Genomic DNA, 21354 nt, shown 5'->3' on the forward strand with positions numbered 1-21354 from the left:
CAGAAATGAATGTCTCGATAAAGTGTGGGAGCTATTAAAAAGAATTGTTCCTGAGTTCAAGTTACCTAGTGATGAAAATCCGGAGTCTAAATCCACTGGAGCAGAAGACATATCCAAAGACAACAAGCTAACAGATGTGAAACTGGAAATACCTATACCTGTCATTATTAAGCCCTCAGAGAAGAGCAGTAAAGGTTACTTTGCTTCTTCATTTTATTTGAAGTGTTCATTCAGGATGTAAAGAAATCAAACCCATCTGTCCTAAAAGCATTGCGTCCTATTTGTCTGGAATTTCATTTAGGAGGAGGGATAGAAGACGTTACATGTGCTTGGCTTTTCATGCTAATTAAAGCTGTTGGTTAAAAACCTCTTTAGGCTAATGAAAGCCTTGACATTGCAGGATTGATATCTTATTTTAAATGAGACACTCGGGGCAGGTGTCAAGAATATTGCTTTTAGACACTAAAGTAAGCAAAATCAACCATGCAGTGAGCTGTATGTTAACTAATTGTAGCCATTTATTTTATCCCAGACGAAAAGGACACGGTTTCTTGTCGCTGTCATTGAATAATGTGCCTACTGAGCCTTCAAAGCTCATATGTACATAGGGACACTGAACTTGTATCCAATATTTAATATCCATATAGTTTAGTATTGCTTTAATTTACAGTAATTAAAAAGCTATAACTAAACTTTCCTATTCACATTTAACAGTGGGGCTCACTCATTAAGACTGGTGTTCTATGAAATGTTACTGGTGCACCTAGCAGTACGCCGCTGAACTAGAATGATGGTGCACAATATGGCGCTCACATCTGCAGTCATCAGTGCTCAAAATGCTGCTAGCTTGGTCAACCCTCACAAAGCAGTTATTCAGCCACACAACCCCTCCTTGTAGTTCATCTACTAGAACTCTTCACTAGTGAAGGAAAGAATGGTTCTTTACTGAGTAGACATTCCCACCTGAGCAAACAAGGCAGTACAGCGTTACACTTCAGCTAGTCTGTTAGCGTGGGGGATGCAACGCTCGCCTCCTGCAAACCCATGTCACTGCAAGGTAGTAAGACGTCAGTGCTCCTGCTTCCAGGAACCAGCTGATGTCTCAGGATCCCTCATGAACCTCTTAGGAACCTTATGAGGCCGCCTCAGATTCTGGTCCAAAAAACGGCTAGCCACGCCTGGATGCCGGTGCAGTGCATCAGCATCCAGTCGCAGCCTTCCACTCCGGATTAGGCCCAAATGAATGGGCCTAGTTGGGAGGGAGGTGTCGTGAAGCAGATGTCACAAAGCGAATCCGCCTGAAGAAAGAGCAAGTCGCTTCTTTTTTCCGCGATCGGGAACAAACCACTTCCATTGATTTCAATATGAGGCAGTTTTTTTGAGCTTGATTCTGACGCGGATTCTACGTCAAAATCTGGCCCAAAAAACCCAGTGTGAACCCGGCCTTAGGCTATTCTGCTGCCTTTACATTTAAAAAAAAATGCTTAGTGACATTTTAAAACTTGCCTGCAGTTATAAATAGTCATGGACCGTGGAGAAGAAAATCTATTTATTTAATAAGATATATTGCAGACTTTCTTATTTTCACCTATACTATTTATTTATTAGGGTTGAGGGGATATCGTCACTCCATAGGGAGAGACCACCATTTAGGTGTGTGGAGTCTTAAGCCATGAGCGCTCCACTGTGGAAAGGAACATGGGAAGAATATGCAAATCTGACTTCCATAATGTAATTAGGAAGCCAGTGCCTCAAGTATGCACACCAATAGAGGGCGCTCACTGAGAATCTGCAAGTCTATTTTCCATGATGTAATTAGGAAGACAGAGCCTCACAACTTGTTTATAAGTAGAGATACGCTTTAAATCATAACTCATCATCTTCTAACATGTATTCTTAAATTATTCTGATACTTGAAACAGATGCAAAGGATGCTGGGAAAAAGAAAGGAGACAAAGAGAAAAACAGATCAGCCATTAATTCTGCACGACCTCCTTCAGAGTTATCAAACCCTCTTCAGCAATCTCTTCAAGAGTGTGAGTAATCTACATCTGCAACTACAATTTTATATCATACCGATTGGACTGATTTTTTTCTTGTTTTTTCAATAAAATATTATTACTTCCTACTGTTTCCCTGTTACTCACCTTGTGGATAGTCAGACATTTTTTTTTTCTTTTTCTTTTTTTTTTTTTAGGGGAGATGGGATTTATCCCTTACAGGATGCAGCCATTTTACATTTCTGTGTTTTCATTTTTTGCTCCATGCTTTCAAAAGCAGTAACTTTTTAATTTTTCTGTTTACATGAGGGCTTGTTTTCATAAGACAAATTGTACTTCAAAATGGTGCATTCATATTCCGTACAATTTAATGGGAAGCTGGAAACAAAATCAGAATTGGTTATAAAACCTCCCATTGATTTTAATGTGTAGTGCAGCACGTAAGCTGGCACCCATTGAAGTCAATGGGATCTGTTTTGAAGCGCCTCGCTCTGACACGCGTTTACATGTCTAAATGAGCGGCACTTTTTTCTGTGGGAATGGGGCCTTTCTGTGAAAAGAGTGTAGAAAAAAAACTCAATGCATTTTGGTTTTGTGGCTGCAGCTCGCTATATGGGACCTTAGCCATATATTGTTTTTTTTCATGTTTAAAAAATTCAAAATTTTGAAGAAAAAAACATTTCTGACACCTATAACTTTTTTATGGGGCAATTTGTAGATTCTATTGATACCATTTTGGGGAATGTTTGATGTTTTGATAACTTTTTATTCCATTTTTGGGGGGTTTGAAAGGGAAAATGTAAAAAAATGGTATTAACCCTATTGGACAAATGTTTATATATATAATGCAGGCATTTTTGGACTTTGGGATGCCTAATGTGTTTATGCTACCTTTATTTATTTATGTTTATATGTTCTCTAGGGAAAGGGAGTGATTTCACCTTTTTTTTTTTTTTTTTTTTTTTATTTCTACACATTGAAATCAATGGGAGGCTTTATAACCCAATTGATTTCAATGTGTAGCACCCATTGAAGTCAATGGGATCTGTTTTGAAGCGCCTCAGTGTTTACTTGTCTAAATGAGCAGCGCGTTACTGTGTGGGAAAGGGGCCTTAGGGAGCCTTCACATGGAGTTTACGCTCGCTCATTCTGAACGTAAACTTGTTCAGAGTGAGCGGCGTAAAAAACAGGTCCCATTGACTTCAATGCATGCCGGCATACACGTGCTCCCCATTGAAATCAATGGGAGGCTTTTTACCTATTGCTTTCAATGTGATACGCGCGTATGCCGGCACCCATTCAAGTCAATGGGATCTGTTTTTTACACCGCTCACTCTGATTGAGTTTTATGTTCAGAATGAGTGAGCGTAAACTCCGTGTGAAGGCTCCTTAGAGGGAGGCTGAATCATCTGCTTAGTACACTGACAGAGGTTAGTGATATAAGAGTAATAAATTGCCTCATGCAGCAGCCAACACATTTACAAAACCTGAGTCACCTTTCCCCAGTCTGTTGTAGTCTCTTATGTACTTGTCTGTCCTTTAGTGACATTAATCCAGTCCACTGGTACTGCCTGAAACTTCTCTGATCTACAGTGTAAAGTTATGTAAACCCCATGTCAGTCACTGCCTGTTGCATGCGAGTATACGGCATCAAAAACACTAATATTTCTGTTTCTGTAGAATGGATGGGATTCTGGGTAATGCAGACTTTCTGTGAAAAACACTGCAGAAAAAAACGCAATGTGTTTCCACTGCAGTCTTTTCTGCAGCAGTTTTTGGCAACAATTCTCTGTGTGCGACCATAGCCTAAAGCTGGTTGCACACAACTGTGTGCTAAATGGCTGCTGCTAATGAATAGCACGCAGGGGCGTAATTACCGTGGTAGCAGCGGAGGCAGCTGCCACAGGGCCCAGGATACTAGGGGGCCCGGTGACAGCTGCTACCGCTGCATTTTTTTAAAAAAATAGGCCGATACCTGCTTGAGTAACTCCAGCACGTAACGGGCCCTATTTACTGCAGCGCCGGGGGCTGCCTGAAAATGGAGAGGAGCTTCCTCCTCCACAGTCCATCTTTTAACAGTAGTAAAGTCAGCAATTGCTGCCTTTACTACTGCACCCAAGCAGGGGCCGCCTGCTGTCTGGGCCCTGCTGCCCAGGCACTTACATAGTGACAGCGGGCAGGAGAAACTTCTATCTCCTGCCTGCTGTCCCCAGGCTCTGTGCCGGCATCTGTACTAGTAGATTGAAGGACCTGAGACATGACGTCATCAAAGGTCCTTTAATCTACTAACATAGACTCAGTGTCTTTTGTGGGCGGAGCTACCTGGATTGTACAGGTCAGTGTACAATGGGGGGAATGGGTTATAGGCTGTGAGGAAGAGGGGTACATGGGTGTGCAGGCTGTGTGTGAGAAAGTCTGCACCCCCATTCCTTCCTTTCTCACATACAGCCTGCACACCTATGTACCCCTCTTACTCACATTCTGCACCCCCCATTCTGCCCTATGTGAGCAAGAGGAGGGAATGGGCATGCAGTTTGTGTGTGAGCAAAGAAAGTGACCTGGGGGCGCAGGCTGTGTGTGAGAAAGAAGGGGGAATGCGGGTGCAGGCTGTGGGTGAGCAAGAGTGTGGTGGAATGGGGGGTGCAGATCACCCTCTTGCTCGCACACAGCTTGCACCCCCATTTCCCCTCTTGCTTATACACACCCTGCACCTCATGTCACCCTCTTATTCACAAACAGCCTGCACGTCCATGTTCCCCTTTTGGAGGGGGCCCCATGTCAAAAGTTCGCCACGGGGCCCCGCCATTCCTAGTTACGCCACTAATAGTACGGGAGATGTCTTACGTGTGCCGCCCGTGCATTGGCCATGCTCCACCAGTCCCTTTCATTCAATGAATAGGAGCTGTGGAAGCAGGGCCGCAAAACTGGACAGGAATAGAACCTGTTCCATATTTTGCGGTCCTGACTGTCGGTCCACACATGTGACAGTGTAAATCATGGTCATGTGTACGGGCCCATAGAAATCAATGGATCAATGTGCTATCCAGGAAAAATATGAATAGCACACTAACTGTTCATACAGTCATATGCAAGGAGGCTTAGGGTGTGTTCAAACAGCAGAATTTGGTTCTGATTTTGAGGCTCTTAAAATCAGTGCAAAATTGTGCCCTGAAGTTGCCACATATTGTATTCAAAGCAGGTCACTGACAAAATAAGCATTTTGATCCATCTTTTTGCAGATTTTGTGTTTTAGGCTGGGGCCCTACGTGGGGGTAAGCACCGCGATTTGCCCGCAGACAAAGTGGATGGGATTCATGCAAATCCCATCCCCACTTTGCGGAAAAGATTGCAGCGCGGACACGCATGACACGCAAATCACAGCATGTCAATTATATCTACAGAAACGCTGACGGCTTTCCCGTAGATATAATGTTAAGAGAAAGTCCGCAGAGGAAAACTCTGTGAACTTTCTCTTAAAAGCGCTGCGGAAAGAACCACAATGCGTTTACGCAGCGGTTCTTTCCGCAGCGCTTTAGTGCTGTGGATACAGCCCGTGGGGCCTTAGCCTAAGGATCCATTCACACGGAGGAAACTGGTGAGTAATTTGGTGTGGAATTTCAGTGCTGAAAAAAAAGCCTCCCATTGACTTCAATGGGTTCCTTTTTAGGCTAGCATTTTCCTTTCTGTGAATGGACCGTAACTCACCCACAGAAGCTTTGGCGCTTTCCTCTCCACTGACTAGGCCCATTCCTGTGAGCCTAATCATCGAGTGAAAGCCACAGTGGAAAACTGAAGTTGAAATTCCTATAAAATTTTTGCCATGTGAATATACCCTTACAGTTCATTGGTTTGATTCTATTAAGTATCCGAATACTGGAGTGTAAAATACTAGCGTGAAAGTAGACTAACAGCTGTTCCTGTTAATATGACAAGTATGCATTTCATTTTCTCTAATGGGTTTTACTAATTGCAGGGTTCGTCCTGGTAAATAAATATATTGCTAATGATATGAAGCTTGCATCACATCTGGAGCTGCGATTTTCTGTACTTATGTCCATGCACTTTAGATGAAATCGTAATGTTTTCGAGTAGTGTTTTGTGACATGATATTGCATTTCCATCAGATAAATTTGTCTGCAGTGCCATATTATTCAAGCAAAGGACACATTTCTCCCTTTTTGCTAAAACTCAGCCCACAGCTGTGCTTTATTTATCACTGTTTGTAAGGGAAGGATGGTTCTAATAAGGCAGCTGCATGGGTCTGTGTTATGGACTTGTTTACTTGCTTTAAAAGTGTGATAAATTGCCATAGCTTGATTTGCAGAGAGCGGATCATTTTATCCAAGTAGTTGTTGTTGTTTCCCTACAAGTTTTCAAGAGAAGATAAATGTTTCACTATGGTAATTCCAGTGCTGTCATTAAAAAATAGTTTTAGTATTTTATATAATAGTGGAACAAACTTATTACTGCAAGAAAGCTATTTAAACCATAATACGCAATTTTCATTATCAGTTATGTGGCTTTGTAAAAGACCTAGTATAATAAGAAATGTTATATAGTTTATTAAATCACCTGAACCAAACTTGACACGGAATGGTTAACTGCAAATAATGAAAACAAAGTTGAGCTGATATTTAGCTTCTAGATCAGACCTGGGCAATGTATGGCCCGCGGGCCACATCCGGCCCTCTGACTGCTTCTATCCGGCCTGCTTAGCTAGTGGAAGGTTTTTGAAGGACCTGTTATGATGTCATCACAGCCTATCACCAGGATAGGTTATGACTCGTTAGTGGGCAGAGCCACACGGGACTGTGTGCTTTCTGCAAGCTGCCGGCAATGGAGGCTGCTGGATGATAGAGAGAAGAGACAGCATGTGTGAGCAAGAGGGGGGACTAGGGGCAGATGTAGGAGGGCAGTTAAACTGAATGCACATGGAGGGGGGACACTAAACTAGGGGGCAGATGTTCAAGCACCTGAGATGATGTCATCACAGCCCATCACCAGTATAGGCTATGACTCGTTAGTGGGCGGAGCCACACGGGACTGTGTGCTTCCTGCAAGCTGCCGGCTATGGGGGCTGCTGGATGATAAAGAGAGAAGAGACAGCATGTGTGAGCAAGAGGGGGGAACTAGGGGCAGATGTAGGGGGGAAGTTAAACTTAATGCACATGTAGAGGGGACATTAAACTAGGGGGGAGATGGAGGGTGATATTAAACTGGGGCAGCTGGAGGAGGATATTAAACCCCAGTTTAATGTCCCCTCTAGTTTCTGCTAGTTTATACTGGGGCACCAGGAGAGGGACTTAATACTGTGGGACATTTGGAGGAAAACGTTATAATGTGGGGGTGTCATTTCAGTAGAGAATACTGTGCCTATAGTGTGAAATGGACCATACTGTATGCTATAGTGCCTCTGATTTAACCCGTTAATACCAGCATGCATATTTTCTTAGTTGGTCACTAATGGGCCTTATTTTAATGCAACTGACCTTCTACAGCAGTTGCATTAGGATACGCCAGAGTCTCCACACTGATTTAAGTAGATGTCCCTCAGTGTTCTCACCACCGGACTCCTGCTTGTATATCCCAGGATCAGACAAACATTAGTCCTGGGCATTCAGGAATGGTTTGAAGAGCATGAGCAAAAAGTTTAAGGTGTCTAAATTCTCCATATCTCAATCCGATTGAGCATGCATGAGATGGGATGGCAAAACTGTGAAGGCTGAACCTCGCAACTTAATTGATGGTAAAATGCAGAGGCTCTGAGTGTGTTAATACTTCGGGAGCTGAGGCAACACAATCTAATGGATCCACACCACACCTTATTAACTTATTTAAACCACTCCATTTGTCCATAGGCGTTTCTTCTCAGCTCTCCAGACGCTCTTCGGGCGCTTTGTCTGGAGCCCTTCCTGCAGCAGGTTGAAATTCAGGTTTCCCAGACCCTTTCTTGTACTATCGGTCGGATGTTTTGATGGGCCTTTTCGACTGGTGGTATGGGGCCCCGAACAAACAGTGGGTCTCCCTAGAGGAGGGACTTATCTCTGCTCTTCCTTCATTGGATCCCTTGGATCCCCTCTCATTACCCTCTGCCGTCGGTCTGCTTTTCTCCACTCGCCGCGCATTTTTTGTCCACTTGGGACTACTTGTGTAAGTCCGCTTCCTTGGACAGGGTCCCTGGTCTCCAGAAACCTATGTTCCCCCCGGGCTTTACTCCCTGTCGTTTCCTCTGTTGGTCCTCCTCTGACAACGTAGGGTCGGCTCCATTGCTGGGTCGACTCCTCTTCCATCCCTTAGTCAATCATGCGTTGTTGCCCCCGACGTCTTCTGATCCTGGCATGAATACAACTAACCGGTCACATTCCTTCGCAAGTTCTCCTTACAACCCCTCCTCTCCTCTGCCCTTACGGCCCTGGAGAGTGTTTTCCTGCAATCCGAGGTCCCGTCTCACGCCCTTTCTCTCCTCTATGACAGACATTCTTTTGACAGCTGCCATCCCGGGCCTCCCCCCTACACTAAACATCAGGAGGAAGACTTGGGTTTGTGACTCTCTGCTGCTGACTGGGCTCACTCCTTCCTGCTGGTTCAAAAACTCCCGTTGCCTTGCAGCGCCCAGGAAAAAAGTTTCAAAATCCTGACCCACTGGCACTGCTGCCTAGTCATTCTTCATAAATTTTACCCTACTGTTTCTGATGTCTGTTGGCACTGTGATGCCACAGTGGGCTCGTTCTTCCATATTTGGTGGGAGTGAGGTGAGATCCAATCCTTCTGGTCCTCCGTGTTTTCCCTGTATGTGAGGGTCAGTAGTCGTCCTCTGGCTCCCTTCCCCCAGTTGGCTCTCCTCTCCCTTATCCTGGGTAGGCTATCCAGGGTCAAGGGCGATTTCCTGCGCCACTTCCTTACGGCCGCCAGAACAGTTAAACCCTGGCATTGGTGTAGCTCCACGACTCCTTCTCTGATGGAATGCCTTCAGGAGTTCCTCTTTATCAGGAGAATGGAGGGCTTGGTCGCGGGCGACTCTCCTGACCCATCCAAGTTTGTTGCCCTCTGGCGGCTGTGGGTTGTGTTTCAGGAGTCTGCGGAGTTTGCCTCTATTTTCTCGTGATCCTCTGTGACAATGGCTACTTTATCTAGTTCCTTCTGGCCCTATCCCCTCCGTTTTCCTCGGTAGTCCTTATGTGCCCATTATTTCCCTTCCTGTATCTTGTCTCCCCATATCCGGTTGTCCTTCCTGTGTTTTTCTTTTCTTTTTGTCTGGTTCCTCCTTCCCCCTGTCCCTCTTGGTCGTTTAGACCTTTTGTTCTCCTTGGTTCACCAGTCTGTGATACGTTTTGACTGGTCCTTTGTGTGCAGGCCCCCCCAGGGCCTCAGCTGATCATTTGTTAGCAGTAGTCTTGCTCCTTTTTTTGTACTGCCTTGTTTTCTTTTGGAAAAAGTTCAATAAAATTTGATTACACCTAAACCACTCCATTCTAGACTCAACCATGACATTCACACAGAAATCTATGCCGAATTTTGTATTGCTAGAGCAACACGAACAGAAGCTCATAGAGGTGTTATATTACAGCTTTACGTAGATGGCTATGGAAGGGGGATATGTACAGTGAGGGAGGAGAAAGTGCTACAGTTAACAGTAAGACTTGCATCTCACTCCATGTGCTTTATTCACATCAGTACAGGTCACTGCTTTATAATGTGCCTTATAATGCCCTATATAACCCTGTCGATGCTTCTATGTGGAAGAGAGAGAGTTATGAAGCAGATTCTCCTTTTCTTTCTGTGTACAATGTACAGCAGACTTTATAGAAAACTAAAAATCAGAAATGCACTTAGAAACTATGAATGGCAAAACTGCTAAAAAGTCTTATAATGTTCAGAAATACTCTCATCCAAAGGTTCTTTCTTTACAGCTATTTTTTAAATTCCTGATTTGTATGCATTTGGGGCTAAAAATCAACTTTCCAACTACTTATTCTGTATTCTTTCTCTGACTTCTTCTGAAAGATCGTTTAGGCTGAGGCCACATGTTGCAGAAAAACGGCATTTTTTGTTGCAGGTTTTGCTGCATTTTTTTTTATCCAAAGACAAGAGTGGCTTCAAAAGGAACTGGAAATATTAAGGCAGTACTTGTACTTCTTTCCTCTACTAAATCCAGTCTTTGACTCTAAAACCGCAGCATAATCTGCAACAGAAAAATGCAACTTTTCTGCTAGATGTGTGGTACAATGCATGCTGTATTGCCTGAGTCGGTGACCTCCTTGTGGAGTCCATGGTTTGATAAATCAGAACTGTTTTGGCATTACGAGGGGGATCTACATTGTAAATTATACATTTTACACCATCAGACAGTAACACTAGTGCTGGTTGTTCGTGGTACCTGAACAACAGAGGATCAGACTGCTAATAACAGAGAGCCTTCACATGGAGTTTACGCTCTGCTCATTCTGAACACGTAAACTTGTTCAGAGTGAGCGGCATAAAAATCAGATCCTTTGACTTCTATGGTGGCCAGTATACGCACACTACCCATTGAAAGCAATAGGTAAAAAAGCCTCCCATTGCTTTCAATGGGTAGCGCGCGTATGCCGGCACACATTGAAGTCAATGGGATCTGTTTTTTTGCGCCACTCACTCTGAACGAGTTTGCGTTCAGAAAGAGCGGAGCGTAAACGCCTTGTGAAGGCTCCCTTACACATGAAGCCCTGCAGATCCCATTGACTATAACGGCATCCAACAGGTGTCCACAGTTTTTAAAATGAAACCCACAGAGGAAAAATGTCATCTGTGCAGGAAATTTTCATCCGCCAAGTTTTGACAGACACTGCAACAGAGACTCAAGCGCAGATGTGAATTTAGCCTAACATGGACCAGCTCTGAGAATGTGTAGTTATAAGAAGGTATAAATTCATGTTGAAAGTTAGAATCAGGGGCGTAACTAATGGGGTAGCAGTGGTAGCCGCTGCCAAAGGGCTTGGGACATTGGGGGGCCTGACAGACCCCTGATGTGTTTGTTTTTTTTAATAGGATGTTACCCGCTCAAGTAACCCTAGCATGTTATGGGCCCTATTTACTTACCGATCCTCACTTCTGCTCACGGCCGCCTGTGTTTCCACGATGGGGCATAATAGTACACGCAGGGGCCACTATAGAGTATAATAGTGGGTGCAGGAATGCGGTTTGTGTTGGGGGTAGGGGAGTCAGGAAGCTGTGGGGTCCCTATGTCAAATGTTTGCCTTGGGGCTCCGCCATTCCTAGTTATGCCACTGGTTAGAATGCTGGAGGAAGAGGGAGACCAGATACTACTAATACTACATAATACTGCCTCACCCATAACAGTTACAGTAGTTCCTTAGCCATGTCTTCTTCATATATGTCTTTGTCTATTAGACCTTGGTCTTAGGTCAGCCATTAGATTGTGATTTTGACCGCCCCTGCTATTTAACCTGCTCTGACATACGGTCTTGCTATATGGAAGTAAATACATTTAAGCATGTCAGATGGATTTCCATCGTTAAAGTACTATGTACATGTATATATTACAGTATGTCTGGTTGCCTTGAATGTACAGGCAAAGACTGATATTTTACTAAGCAACATTATGCAAATGCCGCCATCTGTAACACAACAAGATTTTCAAAACAGCAGTAACAGTATTGTCAGATGCTTCTTAAGCAATTGGCAAAACACAGATTGACATTATGCCAGTGGCAGTACAGTGTGTGTATCTGGGAGAAGACGACAGATGGGATACTTGTAGCCAAATCACACAACATGATAGGTACATGTTAACAGGGCATTGTATCTTGTAAAAACATGGTAACAGTTCTTTGCTACTGGGCAGTTTTACACACACACACACATATATATATATATATATATATATATATATATATATATATATATATATATATATACAGTGGGGCAAAAAAGTATTTAGTCAGTCACCAATAGTGCAAGTTCCACCACTTAAAAAGATGAGAGGCGTCTGTAATTTACATCATAGGTAGACCTCAACTATGAGAGACAAAATGAGAAAACAAATCCAGAAATATGGAATATATGGAATTCTGTGTGGAGAAAATATAATACCTGAGAAGATTCTCTTTGTATGGTACAATTAGAGACTACTTTGAGCATTTGCAAATAAATTTATTGTACCATTTAAGTTTTTTATATTACTAACATTTTAATATAATGTTTACTATGTTACGGTAATTGCTGTGGCAGTTGTGTTTGCAGTATATCACAGTACTGACTTGTGCTTTTATTATATAGATTGTGAACCCCATATAAGACACACATTGTACATTTTCCCTATCAGTATGTCTTTTTGGAGTATGGGACGAAATCCACGTAAACACAGGGAGAACGTACAAATTCCTTGCAGATGCTTTTTGTCCTTGGCAGGATTCAAACCCAGAACTCCAGCGCTGCAAGGCTGCAGTTCTAACTACTGAGCCACTGTGTTGCCCCGCTTGTGCTTCATTTCTGTTGTAGATAAGAGGCTGTGAGAGCGCAAAATAAGGCAACAAATCAGTTATCCAGCCAGCAGGACAATCTCTCTCCTTCCTCACCCCCCCCCCCCAATACAGGTCTATGTGTGAGGCTGAACACGGAGATATAATGTAAAAAATGCAATCAGGTTGAAGATAAGGAGCAGGAGTATAGTTTAATAAGCGGAGAAGGAGACAGATTTCCTTAATAAAATATATCACAAAATTTCCTATATTCACATGCACTATTCATTTATGAAAAATTGTTTATAACTGGCGGTAAGCTTTAAGATGAAGACACTATAACCAAAATTTTCATTGTCAGAAGGCAAGCCAGCTTTAAACACAATAGACCAAAGATACCCTAGATCAGGGGTGCCCAATACGTCGATCGCGATCTACTGGTAGATCGCAAAGGACGTGTGGGTCGATCGCGGGATGCAGGGATCCCCGGTGTCTGCTTGTTCACAGCGCAGGTTGAGAGTCATCTCCGGACACTGGCAGGCGGGGCTGCCGCAGTCCCAACCTACCGGTATCCAGAGATAACTCTCAGCCTGCACTGTGAACAGACAGACAGCGGGGATCCCTGGGCGGCCATAGAACGCCGCTGTCTCCTGCTCTCACGATCCGCCCGCCCACATGCCCGACCACGCCCACAGACATGCCCGTCCACCCACAGGCCCGCCCCGGCCCCACCCTAGTAGATCTTTTGCCTTGGTCAGCTAATAAAGTAGCTCACACGCTGAAAAAGTGTGAGCACCCCTGCCCTAGATATATCTTTTTACATTAGACACTTTGATAAATCGAGCTTAGTGTTAGACTGTCCGGTCTAAGTTTGACTCTTTTACTTCTATGCATTATTAGTAAATCTGTTTCAGATTAGACTAAAACCTTCCAGCCTCTTCAAATGTTTTGCACTTTTTTACTCCCTGCCTTCAAAAAGCCTTAACTTTTAACTATTATGTTTTTATGTACGCTCACAAGGGGTTGTGTTGGCTTGCTTTCTGTAAGTTGAATGTTTTAATGATACCTTGTAGAGGGCGCTTGCTGTGTATGGAGAGCGGTCCGCTCCTGACAGAGGCGTAGCTTGCAGATTGGGGCCCCAATGCAAAATATATAATGGGGCCCTGATTTACTTAATGTCATTTAGAATAGTGGTATGTTTTAAATCGTAGAGGGATGTTTGGGGTCCCGTCAGGGTCCAGGACCCTGTAATGACATTTACTGCTGCACCGCCTATAGCTACCTCCCTGACTGCTGAGCCATTTCTATATACCTGATCCAACATTTTGATATGCATATATGTCAAACATTGGGAAAAGTTTAATTGAAACCAACATTTACAGTATAATTGGACTTGTGCATAGTGTCTGCTACATAAGTGAATAAAATATTAATAAACGTAAGATATTAATTTGGAGTTCATTATTCATTTATTGATCCCTTACAATATGTCTTATTATAATGAGCTGGGATGTCATATAACAAAAAATTATCCTGCACGTCTGTTCTTTGCTAATTTTACACACTTTAAACTAGGTGACCCTAGGAGACCCATAACTTTCTAAACGTGCCTGTTTTTTTCTTTAATTTTATATTGGCTTTGACCTAATTATATCTTTGTACTGAACCTTTCAGCTAAAATAGAGCATATAGAAAAAACCTAGGGGATTATTTTTTATTAGCAGAGCTTAACATGAAGCTTGTACTGGCTTTATTTTTATATGGCTCTCCTTAGAGACTTTATCTACAAAAATGCAATTATCTTTTTCACACATTCCTAAATTACATTGGCCTTGCTTGCTATGTCAGGGGGGACGTGCAAGTTATCAGTCTCCAAGCACCAAAGGGGTTCTCATTTGCATCATAAAATGTAGCACTAATTACACCCAGAACTTCACTTGACTTCTTATATTTAGAACTTTGCTTTGGCTACTTTTTCCAGTATAGGGTTTCAATTTTACAAGACTATACTTGAAATGAACAATTGTTGTCAGCTTCTTAATTAACCTTTGAAGCAGAATAAAATTCTATCTGTGCATTTTTCTGCAGTCACATCTGTAAGCGTGGTGCCCCAGATGGTTGTGTACGCAAGTTACTTACCACTCCATTTGAGTGAGCAGAAGATTTCCATCCTTGGGCAGATGGTAAGAACACTGAACTGCATTCAGCCATTATGAAACACAATATTAGGAAAGTCTCTTACATCTTCTCTTTATGTGCCAAGGTTTGTGATCTGTACATAACATTCTTGGGTCATATTGTATATTTGCTAGCGTTACAGAGAATCCTTTTCCAACTATTGCTTTTTACAGTAACCAGTGCTAGTACTTAAGATTGTAAAGGTGTAATGGGCAAATTCCTTTTATACTTGGAGTATTGTCTCTCCTGTGTGTCTATGAGCACCCACCTACTGTCTGCCATCTGTCAGGGCATAGGATACGCTTGCTTGTACTTGCTCCAGTGAATTCTAGCTGTTAGCTAATAACACTCAGCTTCATTCCAGAATATGAATTCCTTGCATGTGACCCTGGCCTTTGGCCTTAGCTGGCCTCTGCTTCAGCTTTCAACCTGCAAGCCCCCAGTGGTTTGTTAGCCAAGAGAGAGAGAGAATGATTTGAATGCATTCATAATAAAGAAAAATACTACATTTTATTTCTAAAAAAAAAAGCTTTACTTCTTTACTGAGCCATTGTCTTATACTTGATTTATTTGCAGCTAACCTTGTTGTGCCCCTTTATTATTTTATAAAATGTGTTTCATGCATCAGTTCCCTTTTTTCATAATAAACCACCCCTAGGTTAGCATATTATTGTGTGTCCGTCAGCATCCATAATATCCTATTTATAGTACCCAGCAGAGAAAGTGATATTTTTTTTTTAAAAAAACCTAATCTGTTCAGAAGCTGAAAGCATTGTGTTTTATTCCTGATGTTTAATTTGACTGCTACTAATGTAAACACAGGCCAAATTTAAGAAAACAAATGATGGCAAGTATATACATGATATGATGTTATGTATAAACTATGGAGATTAAGTTGTATATTTTTACCTTAAGGCAGACTCATCAGAAAAGCTGAGGCGCTATGGCTTATCTCACATGCACAACCACCCAGTACTGGTGTCCAGAACTAGATCTTGTCCTTTAGTAGCTCCACCAAAACCACCTCCGGTGCCACGATGGAAACTTATAAGACAGAAAAAAGAAGTCAATGTCACAGATGAAGCTAAAGGTAAATTTATTTACACACGTATTTTATCAAATGTTTTTTAAATAAATAAAAAAGCTGGGTCCAGCTCCTGCATTAAATATGTGGTATTGTATGGCTACATCTTCACTGTGACTGGTAGAGACAGAAACCTCTACCCCTCTGAGCAGAGGATATCTCACCATTTTGAAATTATGGCATATAGTTGTGCTGTTGTGAGACCATTGTGCTTCAAGGGGAGTCTATCACCTCCTCCTGCTACTTTAAAGCGGACCATTTCACAACCCTCAATAAGTCCAACTCTATACATCATTTAATAGCTGCTGCTCCACAGATTCTGGCACAGTTAGTCTTTTCTCTAGCCCCACTATTCCTGAGCAATCAAAGCTGTTAGTTTTGGTGCCTGATATTCTATTTAGGCTCTGTATTGTCAGGCAGGGGTGGATCCAGGGCCGGGCGAGCTGGGCAACTGCCCGGGGCCCCGCGCCTAGCGGGGCCCCGCGGCAGTGCCCACACCTAACAAAATGCAGGTTGGGTCGGTCGGCAGTGCAATTGCCGAGGGCCCCAGCACTGCAGCAGCAGCTAACAGAGTAGAGCAGCCAGCGCAGGGAGCTGCAGCTATTCATCCAGGAAGCTCCACTCAGCGCTGTCAGGACGCTCCTCCTCACCCCCCTTCTCTGGCTGCCCTCTGTCAACCAATGAGAGGGTGAGGAGTGCCCAGGAGGCGGAGCTTATCGCTCTATAGAAGATCCCTAGCATCCTGCACACGTGAGAGGGAGAAGAGGAAGCTTCAGCAAACTGAAAGTAAAGAAGGAACACACAGGTACAGGCTGGAGGGGAGGGGGGTTACACTTACTCTGCCTATTAATGTCAGGCATTTGGAGTTATTCATTTAGTTTTAGTAACTCCTTGTGCCTCATATTAATAGCAACTAACCCCATCATGTCCCTCACATTAAACCCCTATGTACTTCACCATAAGGGTTACTGATGTGTGAGATATATGGGGGTACTAATCATGAACATACTTCATTATTACCTCCATGTCTCTCACATATCAGTAACTCTTCTGTGAGGTACACAAGGGGGTTAATGTGAAGGACATGATGGGGTTAATTGCTATTAATATGAGGCACATGGAGTATCTAAGCTGTAATGCACATGACTGTACTTTTTAGGGCTCGTTCACATCTGCGCCCGGTCTCCATTCTGCAGGTTTCCGTTTCCTGCATAAAACAGAGCAGGAGACGGAAACCTTCAGGACTCTTTCATTTGAGTGGGTGAGAAAGCTGTCCGGCCGTGAGCCACAATTGAGGATGACGCTAGGTTCACACCTGCGTTCAGGTCTCCGTTCTGTGGTTTCCGTCTTCTGCATGCAAGAAGACGGAAACCACAGACCGGGTCCGGCCGTGAGCGTTTTATGCTCTCCGCCGCTAAACCATTTTTTTAAATCCGGACACAGAGTCGGACATGCAGTACTCTGTGTCCGGATTAAAAAAACGGTTTCACGGCGGAGAGCATAAAACGCTCACGGCCGGACCCGGTCTGTGGTTTCCGTCTTCTTGCATGCAGAAGACGGAAACCACAGAACGGAGACCTGAACGCAGGTGTGAACCTAGCGTCATCCTCAATTGTGGATAAAAGTATGTACTATTATATTTCAATGGGCCCAGTACACATGGCCATTGTTTTTGGGGCTGTATGTTAGGGCCACATTGAAGAGCTGCAAATTATGGAGCAGGTGCTATATGTGTCCTATACCTAGACCAGTCATGTCCTCATAAATGCAGAAAGAAAAAAGAGAAAGAGACACCGAGCGCACTAAGTGTAGTAGTATAACAATCAATGAGTAAATAAGGATAAAGAATGACCAATAAGCCTCTCACCTGGGGGGGTTGTGATGAGATCACAACACCTTAAATCTCCATAAAGAAAAAAAGTCCCTTCTGGTGAGAGTGGCAGCGGTTCCAAGACTATACACCGGAGGACCGGGGAGGTAAATGTAGAGAAGAAAAAAGCGAGGATCCACGCTCAAAAGGTCATATAGAGAAAACTAATCCACGGATGGAAGTAGATCAAAATTTATTAAAACCAAGTACAGAAAGAGCACAACGCGTTTCGGGTAATTCCAACCCTTTTTCAAGTGCGTAAAATACCAAAGAACAAGTCGGGCATTCCAGCCATACTTAATTATTTTTTTCCATAAGAAGGTTATGTGATACTTTATCAAATGCCTTACTGAAGTCAAGATATACTATGTCCACGGCATTCCCTTGGTCCAACCATTCAGTGATTTTGTTGTAGAAGGAAATCAGGTTAGTCTGACAAGATTTATTGGTCATAAAGCTGTGCTGGCTCTGGTTAATTAATGCCTTCCCATCCAGGTACCGAAGTACATGTTCCTTGACAATTTGCTCAAAGATTTTTCCTGCTATCGAGGTCAGACTGTAATTTCCTGGATCGTCCCTTTTCAACTTTTTGTAGATGGGGACAACATTTGCCCTTTTCCAATCTAAAGAGACCACTCCTGTTTCCCATGACTTACCGAAGATTATAGCAAGGGGTTCTGTTATTTCCTCTGCTATCTCTTTCAGGACTCTAGGGTGTAAATCATCTGGTCCTGGGGACTTGGTTTCCTGTAACTTGGCTAAATGCTCTCTTACCAGACCTTCGCTTATAGTCAGCTTGGAGTCCTCCTTCCCCTCATCTCCATCACCATTAATGTCGATATTTCCATTAGTTTCTTGGGAACTATGAACTCCCATGATTCCTTCCTCTTCAACTGCAGCTGACTCTCTCTCCCCTCCCTTTCTCACACACTCCCCTCTCCATCCCTCACATACTCCCCATTCCTGTTTTTCTAGTTAGCCTGCCCACCATGTTTAGACTTCTAGCTCTCACTCACTCCTTCTCTTTTGGCTGTAATATTGCTTCATCTCCGAATATCATCACTACAGTCACACAGAGAAATCTTCAGGACAACAATTAATTGTTCATGTTTTTTAATATATATATATACTGTATGTATATATATATATATATATATATATATATATATATATATATTTATTTATTTATTTATTTTGGTGCTCCTTCTCCAGATCTGATTGACTTATAATGTTCACAGAATCTTACAAAGAGGCTTCTGATTGTCTTTCCAATGTAGAACAAACCACAGGGGCAAAAACTACATATATATGAAATGTCATTCTACAGACAATTAATATCACAGACAATACATATAGGATTACAATAGATGATAACACCTTTATAGATTATATCATATAATACCCATCATTGAATTATTGCAATGATGGGTATTATATGGTGGTGGCTCAGTGGTTAGCACTGTTGTCTTGCAGCGTTGGAGTTTGTACACACTTGAACAAAATTGTCGGTACCCCTCGTTTAATGAAAGAAAAACCCACAATAGTCACAGAAATAACTTGAATCTGACAAAAGTGATGCATAAAAATTTGTAGACAGGCCACAAAACTTCTGGTAGAGTGTCCTATGGACAGATTGGACAAAAATCTAACTTTATGGCAATGCACAACAGCTCTATGTTCACAGATGGGAAAATGAAGCATATCTGGAAAAGAACACTCTCTCTACTATATAACATGGAGGAGGCTCTGGGGCTGCTTTGCTGCATCTGGAACAGGGTGTCTTGAATCTGTGCAGGGTACAATGAAATCTCAAGACTATCAAGGGATTCTAGAAAGAAATGTGCTGCCCAGTGTCAGAAAGCTTGGTCTCAGTCGCAGGTCATGGGTCTTGCAACAAGATAATTACCCAAAACACACAGCTAAAAACACCCAAGAATGGCTAAGAGGAAAACCATGGACTATTCTGAAGTGACCTTCTGTGAGCCCTGTCCTAAATCCTATCCATCTTTGGAAGGAGCTGAAACATGCCATCTGGAAAAAGACATCCTTCAAACCCAAGACAATTAGAGCAGTTTCCTCATGAGGAGTGGGCTAAAATACCTATTGAGAGCTGCAGAAGTCTCATTGACAGTTATAGGAATCGTTTGATTGCAGTGATTGCCTCAAAAGGTTGTACAACAAAATATTCAGTTATGGGAACCGTCATTTCTGTCCAGGCTTGTTTCATAAGTTTATTTTTTTCTTTAAATTCTGTTGAAGCAAAAAGCATTGTCTGACTTTCATTTGTTCATTTTCATAGAGTTTTTATTTATTATTACTTTTGTCAGATTCCAGTTATTTCTGTGACCATTGTGGGTTTTTCTTTCATTATATGAGGGGAACAACAATTTTGTCCACGTGTAGGTTCTCCCCGTCTTTATGTGTTTTTTTTTCTCCTACACTCTGAAGACAGACAGGGAATTTACATTGTGAGACAATGATAATAACATCTGTAAAGTGCTGCGGAATATGTTGATGCTATATAAGTAAATCTATTTTTTTTCTATTTAAGCCATTTGCTTAGTACACAATATCAAATACACCACATTAGGTGTGCTGCAGGTGAAGTTACCTGGGATCTTGTAGTGTTGATCAGAGGACGGGATCTTTATTTTTGCACCTCTTCTGTCCACATGGAAATGTTCCTTTGTTAGTTGGAGGTGACAGTGAGCTGCTAATAATCATATTCCTGAGGTTTGGTGGCTGTTTGTAGCACAGGAGAGGGGGGTCTGGAAATATGGATGTTAAACGGTTGTCTTTTTGCAGTAGTGGATGTAGTTTGCGTGTAATTCCTCTCAGCATCTCCAGGTGTGGGTTATATGTGACGACCAGGGGCACCCGATTGTTTTCCTGTTTGGTATTGTATTTTAATAACTCCGATCTGGAGATGCTGAGAGGAATTACACGCAAACTACATCCACTACTGCAAAAAGACAACTGTCTAACATCTATATTTCCAGACCCCCCTCTCCTGTGCTACAAACAGCCACCAAACCTCAGGAATATCGTTGTTAGCAGCTCACTGTCACCTCCAACTAACACAGGAACATTCCCATGTGGACAGAAGAGGTGAAAAACCTGCCCTCACATACTGACCACGGATAAAATAAAGATCCTGGCCTCTGATCAACACTACAAGATCCCAGGTAACTTCACCTGCAGCACACCTAATGTAGTGTATTTGATATTGTGTACTAAGTTTCCTGGGGGGCTGTATGTAGGTGAGACAGGACAGCCACTTAGGATGAGGATGAATTCACACAGACATACGATTAGAGAACAGAGAATGGACCTCCCTGTGCCAAAACACTTCTGCAATGAAAATCATAATATCACCAAGGATATGAAGATCCTGGTACTAAGAGGAAATTTCAGAAACAGAAAAGATCGCCGCATATGGGAGATTAAACTCATGATGACCTTCAACACTCTCCAAAGGGGGTTAAATCAGGCACAGGGTTTTATGGCGTTTTACAACAACTAGACACCACGTCACTGATCAAAGGAGCCATAAACCCAGAGAACTTTTCTGTGAACTGATATATGTTTTTTTAAACTGTGTATTTACATGTTCTGTTCTCCATCTATTTTGCATCTAACACTCCATTCCTGTATATACACTCACCGGCCACTTTATTAGGTACACCTGTCCAACTGCTCGTTAACACTTAATTTTTAATCAGCCAATCACATGGCGGCAACTCAGTGCATTTAGGCATGTAGACA

At 42.7% G+C, this 21354-nt stretch overlaps 1 protein-coding gene across 1 annotated transcript in view; it reads left to right on the plus strand.

The window, feature by feature from the left end:
• The window catches only part of ADGB (androglobin), a 214934-nt gene that overhangs the window by 50597 nt on the left and 142983 nt on the right, over positions 1-21354 (plus strand). Inside the window, exons 8-11 of the mRNA XM_075267640.1 lie at positions 4-194; positions 1923-2036; positions 14546-14640; positions 15551-15725. Of these exons, the coding sequence (XP_075123741.1) occupies positions 4-194; positions 1923-2036; positions 14546-14640; positions 15551-15725 (575 nt within the window). The remainder of the gene's footprint in view (positions 1-3; positions 195-1922; positions 2037-14545; positions 14641-15550; positions 15726-21354) is intronic.

The sequence above is a fragment of the Leptodactylus fuscus genome, chromosome 3 (genome assembly GCF_031893055.1).
Source record: "Leptodactylus fuscus isolate aLepFus1 chromosome 3, aLepFus1.hap2, whole genome shotgun sequence".
Lineage (NCBI taxonomy): Eukaryota > Metazoa > Chordata > Amphibia > Anura > Leptodactylidae > Leptodactylus > Leptodactylus fuscus.